The sequence below is a fragment of the Cicer arietinum genome, chromosome 7 (genome assembly GCF_000331145.2).
Source record: "Cicer arietinum cultivar CDC Frontier isolate Library 1 chromosome 7, Cicar.CDCFrontier_v2.0, whole genome shotgun sequence".
NCBI classification, from domain to species: Eukaryota; Viridiplantae; Streptophyta; class Magnoliopsida; order Fabales; family Fabaceae; genus Cicer; species Cicer arietinum.
In genome coordinates, this window is record NC_021166.2 from 35,913,651 (window position 1) to 35,925,700 (window position 12,050).

General features: G+C 33.7%; 1 protein-coding gene across 1 annotated transcript; it reads left to right on the forward strand.

The window, feature by feature from the left end:
• The first annotated feature begins 6,416 nt into the window (after window positions 1-6,416).
• On the forward strand, window positions 6,417-8,711 carry LOC101508723 (ASI1-immunoprecipitated protein 1-like). Its single transcript, XM_027336921.1, has 3 exons — window positions 6,417-6,449; window positions 6,980-7,441; window positions 8,568-8,711. Exons 1-3 carry the CDS (start codon window positions 6,417-6,419, stop codon window positions 8,709-8,711), a joined length of 639 nt encoding a protein of 212 aa, XP_027192722.1.
• Window positions 8,712-12,050: the final 3,339 nt, after the last annotated feature.

Genomic DNA, 12,050 nt, shown 5'->3' on the forward strand with positions numbered 1-12,050 from the left:
ATTGCATAATTGACTATTTAAACTATTACAAATTATGAATTGGAGGAGCCACAATAGTGCAAGTCAATAATAAGAGTTATTAAGCAAAATACAACATTAAAATAAATATTGGAGTTTCAGTTTTGTTTTTAATAAAACACTAATTATAGAGATTGTTTGAAGATGTAGAATAGTATCCGTAAAAAAAAAAACCATAGTGAAAATCATACTACAAATAAAATTGCGGAAGGTAATTGCAACTAATTCATATATTTAGTATCAAAAATCCATAGTGAAGGTCATCCTACAAACAAAGTTCATAAATTATATTTATTGTTAAAAATCTTAAAATCATTTTAATACATATTAATATATGTTATTATCTACCGTAAAATCAGATTAGTCATACTCTTTTTTTATGTTGTTAGATCTCAATTTATTGTCAAAATATTGTTAGAAAAATAAAAAAATGATTTTGTTATTTGGTATTTTTTTCGTTCTAACTCTGTCATAGAAATGACAAATTTAAATTCCAATATTTTGAGTATAAGACTTCTATACAACATAACTTGAGAATTTTCACATGTACAGTTGAGTAAAGATAAAACAAATGTAGAAACTTAAAATTGGTAGTATTTTAAAAAAATATGACAACATAAAACATCTCAGTAAATAAACAACCAATTTTAACTTAAAACTTCTTGAAATCATTAAAATTGTTTATATTTATAAACCAATTTCAAACTGGTTCAGAACTGTATTGAACTTGATTGAATAAGTCCAACAGGGAGAGGGAGAGAATAAGTCCAACAGGGCACCTATCATCTTAGGCAAACCATTCAAGAAAAATGCTAAAACAAAAATTGATGTGCATGCTGGAACTCTATCCATGGAATTTGGCGATAGCATTGTAAAATTTAACATATTTGATGCTATGAAACACCCCATGGAAGAGCATTCTATTTTTCAAATTGAATTGCTTGCTGATTGGGTTGATGATCATAGCATTTGAGCACATGTTTCTAGCTTTTTAGTTTGGTATTTTAAAAGTTCTTTATAGCTTAGGATAATATTTTTAGCTTGTTTCTAAACTTTGAGACGAAATTGAATTATAATTTTATTATTTGCATTTTGAACCTTTCTCACTCTGTCGGCCATAACTTGAGATCTGGATATCGGATTGGTGCACACAAGCAGATGTTGGAAAGCTAAACATCAGAGCTACAAACTTTATGTTGGAATAAAAGCCCAATACCGAACTTTACTGGGCCTAAATTGCAAATTTTGTAATCTACACTATTGTAATAATTTTAAATAGCGAGCCCCTTGTTTTTAAACCCTAAAGCCCAAAATCAAGTACTATATATTGGGAGTTTTCTTTCTTTTCTAGGGATGAAATTTTAGGATTCAGATTACTACAAGCAATAAATAGTTTTTATTTTAATTTCATGGAAGGCTAATTTTATAAGATTGATCCACGAGTTCAAAATTTCATTAACACCATGAGATTCAGGTTACACTGTCAATTTCGGTTCATGATTCTATCTCTGTTTATTTGATTATATTGATATTCTGATTACTTTAATTAAATTTCAATAGGATTGATTAAATTCATTTGACATAATTTGGTTTCGGTTTCTAATTTAATTGAATTATAATTTTGTGACGCTTGATCGTTAATTGTATTATTTTGATGATTGTGATGCTTAATCATGTCAAAGAAACTGAATTCACAAAGGATTGATTACGCTTGTTTGATCAATTCTATAGTCAAATAAGAATAGAATCACGAATTATAAATTAAACTCATTGATAGAATTTGTGATAGGTCTAAAACTCGAATCAATGGATTAATCGTTTTGTTCATCTGTTAAAACAAATTTAAGAAAAAAAACCTTTCTATTTTCAACTTTCAATTCGGTTAATATTATTATATCAGAAGTCCTTGCGAAACGACTCAAGTTATTACCTCTTTTTACATTTTATCAATTGTATTTAATTCGTGTCGACAACGGATCAAATTGACGTTGTTGCCGATGACTCTCTGATTACAATATTAACCAGTTTTAGAGTATTACTAACCATTCTAACAATTGTTTCTTCGTGTTTTGTTGCTCTATAGGTCGGATAGGCTTGTGCTAGCTCGTAGGCACATTGCTAGTAAAAAAATTCAGGTTTTCAGGCGACTGCCGAGGATTGCCCCGAAATTTTGCCAGAAAATCAGAAAAAAAATCAAGGAATAGGAGTCCCATTTAAGGGACTTATTCTGGGACACAATGGTCAAAATCCTAAATTCCTTCGTTTAGACCATTTTTTGAATTATTTTGAATTTTTTATATTCTCCAAAAATTCCAAATAATTTGCGTTCCTTTTATTTGAATTTTAGAAATTTTTTGTGGTATTTTTATATTTTTTGGATTTTATTTGATATGGTATTTGATTTTTCACTTCAATTTTAGCAATAGGGACATTGTTGGAATTTTCAGAATTGTGATTTTGCATTGCATTGTTATGATGATGCATGACTAGGGCTAGTTTTGTAAATCTACATTCTCATGAACCTGAAATAAATAGGATATTTCATTTACGTCATAGACTTAATAGAGTTGCTAGTGCTAATGAGTCAGAGTCAGATAGTGAAAGTGACAACTTGCTACACGACATGGCTTATGCAAATAATAAAACCTTAAGACAACTTGCTGCATTTAAGGTCAAGTATAATGCATTGTGTATCACATATGTTGAAGTTACTGTACCATTTGAACTTAAATTTGGTTTAATACACTTGCTTCCAAAGTTTAATGGTCTTGCAGGTGAGGATCTCCACAAACACTTGAAGGAATTACATGTTGTGTGTCCCACCATGAAGCCTCAAGGAGTAACAAAAACCACATTAAGCTGAGAGCCTTCCCATTTTCACTCCAAGATATTGCCATGGAATGGTTATACTACCTCTAACCAGGTTCTATTACAAGTTGGAATGATCTCAAGATATTGTTTCTAGAAAATTATTCCCTGCCTAAATAGTTGTTTCAATCAGAAAAGAAATATGTGGCATTAGGTAGATTGACAGGGAATCAATACATAAGTATTGAGAGAGAATTAAAAAATTAGTGTCTAGCTGTCCCCAACACCAGATTTTTGAACAATTTCCCATCCAATATTTTTATGAAGGCTTGCTAGCTATGGATAGAAGCATTTTGGATGCTGCTAGTAGGGGAGCACTTGTCGATAAGACCCCAGAAGCTGCAAAGGTTTTGATTGAGAACAAGTCCATTAATTCTCAACAGTTTACATCTAGAAGTAATTCAGTAGTGTTGACAAGGGGTGTGAATGGAATTCAAGTTTCTTGCCACAAGAATTTAGAAGGCAGACTTGATGAGCTTACATCTTTAGTAAAAAAATTGGCAATAGGTAAAACCCAAGCAGTGGTCTGTGCTAATTGCCCTTCTCCAGAGCATCCTACATATTCATGTCCTACATTGCAAGAAGATCCAATTGTTGATGCTCCTCAAACATATGCAAAAAAATATATACAATCCTCAAGCCAACTATGATCTGTCATCTAACAGGTACAATCCTTGTTGGAGAAACCATCCCAACCTGAGATGGGGGAATTCATCTGCACAACAACAACCTAGGCAGCATCAGCAAAATATTCCTCCACAACAAAACAATGCACCTTAATTAGAGGACCTCGTTAAGCAGATGGCTGTCCAAAATATCCAATTTCAACAAAGAAAAGATTCCACCATTCAAAATTTGGAAACAAAGATTGGTCAGCTAGCCACTTCAATTAATCAATTGCAGACTCAAGGGTCAAACCATTTTCTTGCACAGTCAATAGTAAATCCAAATGCTCCCAATGTTAGTGTGATTACATTGAGGTCTGTGAAAGCTGTTGAAATACCAAAGGTACCTGAAACTGATGTGAACAATAACAAGGTTGCTGAGGACACTTTGATACCTGAAACTGTCGATGTTGAGCAAAATATACCACTTCCTTTTCCTCAAAAGAGTAGTGAAGACTAAGAAAATGGACGAGTCAGATAGGGACAAGGAGATCCTGGATACAGGAAGGTGGAAGTGAACATTCCCCTCCTTGAAGCAATTAAACAGATTCCAAGATATGAAAAATTTCTAAAAGATTTGTGCACACACAAGAGAAGGTTAAAAGGTAATGAAAGGGTAAACATGGGGCGAAATGTTTCAGTCCTCAATCAGCCCATTCCTCAGAAATGAAAAGATCCAGGAACTTTTTCCATTCCATGTACCATAAGCAATAGTCAATTTGAAAATGCTAAGTTAGATTTAGGAGCTTCCATTAATTTTATGCCTACATCTATTTTTAACTCTGTTGCTCTTGGACCTTTACAGAGTACATGTGTTATCATTTAATTGGCGAACATGAGCAACGCTCGTCCTACTGGACTTGTGGAGGATGTACTTGTTCAAGTCAATGAAGTGATATTTCGTGCAGATTTTTACATTCTGGACATGGAGGTAGAGAATAAGTCCAACAGGGCGCCTATCATCTTAGACAAACCATTCTTGAAAACTACTAGAACAAAAATTGATGTGCATGCTGGAACTCTATCCACGGAATTTGGTGATAACATTGTAATATTTAACATCTTTGATGCTATGAAACACCCCATGGAAGAGCATTCTATTTTCAAATTGAGTTGCTTGCTGATTTTGTTGATGACACTTACCCCGATATGTTTGCTACTGATTTTCCTTCATTGTCTAGTTTTGATGATACTTATACTTGTAAATTCATTACAGATACTCAATTGTGCTATGTGTGTCCTGAGATCGAAGCTGCCTTGTCGGTTGATCATTGCGCTAATATTTATATTTCTACTAACAAAATTGATTTTGCAGACTTAGCTTCGGCCACTGGTGTTGTACCTTCCATTGAACAACCACCGACTATAGAGCTTAAACCACTTCCTGAAAATTTGAAATATGCATATTTAGAAGGAAGTGGCAAGTTATCTGTGATTATTTCAGCCAAACAAGAAGATGAACATGAAGAGAAGTTGTTGCAGATTTTAAGAAAACACATGAAGACAATCAGATGGACCTTGGCTGATATTCTTGGTATTAGCCCATCCATGTGTATGCATAGGATACTACTAGAGGATGAAGTAAATCAGTCAGGCAACCCTAAATGTGACTTAACCCATTAATTCTGGATGTTGTAAAAAAAGAAGTGACCAAGATCTTGCAAGCAGGCATTATATACTCCATCTCTGATAGTGAATGGGTGAGTCCAAAGCAGATAGTCCCTAAGAAAACTGGACTCACGGTGGTTAAAAATGAAAATAATGAACTTATCCCCACACGAGTGCAGAACTACTAGAGGGTATGCATCAATTACAGGAGACTAAACCAGGCAACTAGAAAGGATCATTTTCCTTTACCATTCATTAATCAGATGCTTGAACGGTTGGTTGGTAAGTCACATTATTGTTTTCTTGATGGTTTTTCTGTTTATTTTCAGATCCATATTGCACCAGAGGACGAAAAAAAGACCACGTTCACTTGCCCTTTCAGCACATTTGCCTATAAGAGGATGCCCTTTGGCCTATGCAATGCTCCTGACACTTTCCAACACTGCATGATTAGTATTTTCGCTGATTTGATAGAAAGTTTCATAGAAGTTTTCATGGATGATTTTACTGTGTATGGTTCCTCATTTGATGCATGCTTGAACAATTTAGATAGAGTTTTGTATAGATATATTGAAACTAACCTTGTGCTGAATTATGAAAAATGTCATTTTATGGTTGAACAAGGCATAGTTTTGGGACATGTGATCTCTAAAAATGGGATAGAAGTGGATCCTGCCAAGATTGATGTGATTTCTCATTTTCCTTACCCATCTTGCATCCGCTAGATTCGCTCTTTTTATTGGCCATGCAGGTTTTTATAGGCGATTTATCAAGGATTTTAGCAAGATAGCTCTTCCGCTATCAAATTTGCTACAAAAAGATGTCAGTTTCACCTTTGATGACAAATGCAAGAAGGCGTTTGATTTCTTAAAGGCAACACTGACCACTACTCCCATAATTCAGCCACCCAATTGGACCCTCCCTTTTAAAATTATGTGTGATGCATCTAACTATGCAGTGGGTGCAGTCCTTAGCAAAGGGTTGGTAAGGTTGCCTATATTATTTATTATACTTCTATGACTTTAGACTCTACACATGATAATTATACTACCACTGAAAAGGAACTTTTAGCTATTGCTTTTGCACTTGATAAGTTTAGATCATATTTGCTAGTTTCAAAGGTAGTTGTTTTTACTAACCATGTAGCTTTGAAGTTCTTGCTAAAGAAACCACAGGCAAAAACTGAGATTGATCCAGTGGATCACTACTAGAAAATTGCATTTTAGCTGCCATATTTAGCGCCGGCCCTTGACCCCGATGCTAACTAGCGTCGGTCCAGCCGACGCTAAGGCAACAAAATTTATTGAACAATTAGCGTCAGAGGGACCGATGTTAAGTAAAATAAGGCTGATACTAGTTTGTTTATTTAATTCTTTATTTTTTATATTATTATGTAGCGTCGGAAATGCCGACGCTAAGTTTATGATATTTTAAAATTAAATTTTTTAATAAAATCAGATGAGCCCTTATCTCACACTAGTCATCTCACACTCGTCATTGTCACTAACCCTACATTTTGAATCCATAACCGATTCTCAATCCTCTCAACACCGTGAATATCACCGCTGCATCAACGGTTCCATCACGTCACCCACTTGGTACCCTAGCTATCAAACCCGTCCCCCTCTCGAACCCAAAACCCTCTCGAACCCTTGACCCTTTCGCCGTTCAGTGTCGCCGTCTCGCGCTCATCTGTGGTCCATTCTCAATGTAAGTTTTGTCATCTCACTCTCAGTGTAGCCGTTTAGGTTTTATGGGATTTCAGTTGTGTAATGTGAAGTAAAATTTGGTTATAGGGATAGCTGGTAGTGGTAATACAGGAACAGTGGTATAAAAAAAGGGTAAATGTTCATCTGGGTTTTGAAATTGAGTTCCTATGTCGTGTGGTAAATTTCGCCTTCTGTTCCTACATCTTGCAAGTTACTAAATCTGTGATTAGAACTGCTCTCGACCAGTTTGCAGCTGTGAAAAATGTCAAGTTTATCCCCAACTACCTAGGACCAAGCAATTTGCCGCAATGTGCATTGGTGGAATTGGATTCTGCCAAGAAGGTCAAGGAAGTGAGAGCAGTGATTGGGCAGTATCCTTTCATGATGTATGGGATGCCACGACCCGTAAGAGCTCGTCCTGCTGTAGCGGAAATGTTTGATGATCGACCAGTAAAGCCTAAGAGAAAGATGAAGTGTTGTTGGTTGGAGAAAAATGACCCTAATTTTGAGGTGGCAAGGGAGCAGAAGAATCTGACACGTAAACATGCTGCAGAAATAGCATTCATGCACAAAGTAAGTTCATTCCTTTCCTAGTAATCAAATTATTTTTCTCTTATTGCTATTACTTGTCCAGTAATTTATTTGATTTACCGAGTATGTCTGTAGTAGTAGATATAATATTTGTTTGTTTATTTTCCTTTAACTGAAGAATAGTTAGTAGTGACCTTTAGCATGTTTATATGATAATTACTAGTAAGTTTGTGGGAGCTGCCAACGGGAATGGTATGGTACCAAGTGATGAAGTTCTTATGCGCTGTTAGAGCATAATCTTTATCACTTAAAGTGATAATCAAATGGAAGTTAAGGAAAATTTTAATAATGAAATAATGGTTTTTTCATATTAAAATATCAGAAACTGTGGATTTCTAATTCTATGAGAAGTTGGAATTCAAAAAAACTGTTTGCAACATTGATTGATTTGTTAACAAGTATAAGGATTGGGCTTCCATGTTATTTTGTTTAATATATTACTTTAGTTTCATTGATTTTAGAGTTCGTGATTGGGATAATTTATTTGTTCTATTTCAAGGAACGAATTTATCACCACCTTATGTCATTTAATGCAATTTGCTTTTTATATTCCATAGTTCCCCGACATTGATCCCATGAGAGAAAATTGCAGGAAGGGAACATTCTTGTTTAAAGTGTGTGTTGTGGGAGAGTCTGGTAGTGTAAAAAACTGCCCTAAAGTGAGTCATGTTTTTCAAGTAAGCTTTACCCACATTTGAATTTTAGTGAGTTGGTAATGTGATGCATTTCAAATTAAATCAAATGCAATGCACTCTTACTTGCTCACTATAGAGACAAGCTCAATTCAGGGAAATCTTGTTTTGCCTTAATCGCAAAATGAAAGTAAATCCTTTTTCTTCTTCTGGCTGAAGAACTCACATTTTTAGCTCTATGATAGCGGCCATCCCACTCTCCACAATACTGGTATAGCGGTTTGGGGGTTCAGCACTCCGTGCTGCTATCCAATGTTAACAACATAGTATGGAAGACTATGCTCAAGTAAAATCTAGTCCCTGTTCTAGTGTCAAAATAACGTCTGAATTGGCTTACCAATTGTAATCCTTTAAAAGTATGTTTTAAGTATACTATGATGAGAGATTTGGGGTTATTCTAAGTGTGTTTTCTTTAGGTTCATTTAAAAGAAGAAGAAGCTCAGCAGGCAAAAACACTTAAGGTGCATTACAAAAAGTTTAAGTTGATAGAAGGCATTATGACTGACATAACTGCCCTTACTTTGACGCGAAAGTATAATCTGGCAGTTGCAGATGAGTGAAAGATTATTTTCGATTAACAATTTATGTAAATAGATTTTTCTGTGATTAGGATCAAGCTTAGTTTCATCCTGCTGTTGCTGCTAAAGAAATTCCATTTATACATGGTATGTAATATGCTATTCAATCCTTGTCTGAGATTTGATGCTAATGTTGTTTTCCTATGATCAGATTCATGGCAGTGTGTTGGTGGAAAAATTAGAAATTAGAAATTTCTAATATCTTCCAAATATCTTACCTATTTTGCGGAAAAATTAGAAATTTGTCCTGTAGTAAGTTTTTGTTTCTGATGTAAAAAATATTTTGTTCGCATAAAGTGGGCTCCTTGTCATTCAGTCATAGCAACACCATTGCTTGTGGCATTTGAGCTTCTTCTATATATACATCTTGGGAGCAGTTATGGTAAGCGACATTTCTTATGTCACAACCATCATGGATATTATTGACCACTATCACTTCACATCAAGATGAACTGTGGTACTTTTTATAATTCATTGATTTAGATGTTATCAATTTAAGTAATTACTCATTGTAATGATGCAGTGGTGAATTTAAAGATTGTCTTCATACCTCTTATAACTTTCGAATTGATGATTTTGATTGATAACATCAGGTAATTATCTTGTTCCATTTGTGGCTTACCAAAATTTATATTCAGCAAATCATTTTGATTGTTGAAAAGCGTCGTGACTTATAAGTTGGTAGTTGTTAATTGTATGGCTACACATTGTTAGACTCAATCTTAATCAATTATACAACTGCAAGGTTCAATACTATTACATACTCTTCAATCAAACTGGTGCTTTATTGACAAAAATGTATGTTAATAGGATGTGTAGAGCTTTAATGCCTGGAGATGAGGAAAATATGACTGATGAAGTAGTGTGGGAAACTCTTCCTGTAAGATACCATTCATTAGTTCATTAATTAATTGATCAGTATATGCTTTGATATTCAATAAAGTAAGGCCCGTCTGTGACACTCCCGATATAGGCACCTAATGCCCTGTAAAATATTCGACTTTGATGGTTTTTCAGTAACTTATGTTCAAATCTCTTGTGAATTTTAGACTGATTATTACAAAAAGCTATAAGATTAGAAGTATCTATAATTTAAAAGCTGTTGATGTGTATGGCTCTAGACAATACTTAATCTTCGTTGAAAATTGAGATGCATTAGTGATTAGAGTTTAAGGCCCTGTTTGGTTTTGAAAAAATGTTTTCTTGTTTTGATTTTACTAATTATTACAAAAATCATCTTATTTTCACTTTAGTTCTTGTTTTAAATAAATTCGTACATGACAACGTGAAAATCCAAAATAGTATTTTATTGTTTTCACCATTTCCTGTACAAATCTTTGGATATGACAAATAAAGTAAAACATGATGTCATTTTTGTAGTTAATATTAGTGAAAAACTGGAAATAAAACAAATATTCTTTTCGATTCAAACAGTCTTAATTCTCTCTGTTTTATATAATGTTGTGCCATTAGGAAAAGGAGGATTAATCATGCTTATTATCAGAGCCATTTGTTCACATCTTAATAATTAACTTAACATTACCTAATTATTCAATACTTGCTTTTTATTTTCCCAATGCTCATACTTGAATTGTATAATTATGTTTTCCAGCACTTCTGGATTTCAATAGCCATGATTTTCTTCATTGCTGCCACAGTGTTTGTCACCCAGATCCGAAAGGTGTACATATAGAGTACAATATGCTAAAAATTATAAAGGTGTACATGCTGAATTTGTATGACCCTTAATTTTTAAATCCCAAATTATACTATTTAAGGGTATTTTGTGTTGAATTTCTTAGGCTTCTAGCCTAGTTTTTGGTATTTAGTAAGTTAAATGCCAAAAATATATTTTTGGAAATTGGATTAAAATTATTTGTTGGAGAATAATTTATTTACGTTACGAAAAATTTAATACCGGACAATTTTGTTAAAAATATCCCTATTTGCAAAAACTTTTATCTGTCAATTGAGTTGCGACGAGAGTAGACATTTTTATCAAATGGTTTGAGAGGAGGTTATGGGTGAAATGGTAATTTTAATAAATATCTAGATATTTTTAGATATTGGATTGGTTTAATTAAGATATATATATATATATATATATATATATATATATATATCTGTGTGTGTGTGTGTGTGAGAGAGAGAGAGAAGAAAGAAAAGGAAAGGAAAGAAAATAGAAGAAACAAAAAACAAAGGAAAAGGAAAAAGGAAAGAAAGCGTTTCCTCTCCCTGTTGCTCGCAAAACTCATTCTCGTTCTTTCTTCTTCTTCATCTTCTTTGCTTCCTTTTGCTTCAAGATAGGAAACCCAAGACTTGGTGGGTTAGAAAACAAAGATTTCTCAGCTTCATTCTTCTTGTTTGATTCGAAAACGAAGAAAAACGGTGTTAGCGATTTCAAAACCGTCAAACACAAACCCTCACGTTTCTTCTAAATCTAAGTTTTATTTCGCGAAGAGATAGAAGGGAAAGTTGCTCACCTCTCTACTACGGTACTAGTGAGCCAACTTTGGAAGCGACGACCCGAGCGGAGATTTTATCGGAATTAATTACAGTGTCGTAATCGCGTGTTAGAGCTATCGTTAAGGTAAGGGCTCCTTCCAAACTTTTAGTTTGCATTTAGGGACTTATTTGTGGCTGTGTGGAAAATAAAGTTGTTGGGTTTGAAGTGTAGATTCAGAGAATATGAATTTATTGCTTTTATGGGTAAAATTTTAGAGTTGGATTTTGGTGATATTGATGAGTGTTTCGTGGAAAATGAATTTAACTCATTTATGTGTGGTTTTGAGGAAACGAAATTTGATGTGTTTGAGTGGTGGGTTGTGATAATTTTGTGGTTGTCGTGTTTGACGTGTTCATAATTAATATTTATAAATTTGAGATGTGTTTGTGTGGATTTTGTGGAAAAATGAATTGATGTGATTTGGTGTGAATTGTGGATTGAATTTGAGAATATGTTTGAGTATGTTCTGTGTGGAATTTGAAAATCATTAGAGTTAAACGAATATTAAAAATGGAGAATATTTTAATATCTATGTTTACTTAATGTTTCTCGTCAAAATTGTTAGAGTTAAACGATTATAAAAAATGGGGAATCTTTTAATATCTCTGTTTAATTAATGTTTGTAGTGAAAATCGTTAGAGTTAAATGAGTATTAAGAATGTGGAATCTCTTAATATATGCATTTACTTAATGATTGTCGTCAAAATTGTTAGAGTTAAATGAGTATTAAGAATGAGGAATCACTTAATATCTACATTTACTTAATGATTGTCGTCAAAGTTGTTAGAGTTAAATGGGTATTAAAAATGGGGAAT

Excerpts from the sequence above, each read along its gene's own strand:
- LOC101508723 (XM_027336921.1), top strand. The coding sequence starts at position 6,417 with ATGCTAACTAGCGTCGGTCCAGCCGACGCTAAG. Across the intron at positions 6,450-6,979 it reads TCGGTCCAGCCGACGCTAAG|GAACAGTGGTATAAAAAAAG; the intron begins GCAACAAAATTT and ends GTGGTAATACAG. Across the intron at positions 7,442-8,567 it reads AAATAGCATTCATGCACAAA|GTTCATTTAAAAGAAGAAGA; the intron begins GTAAGTTCATTC and ends TGTTTTCTTTAG.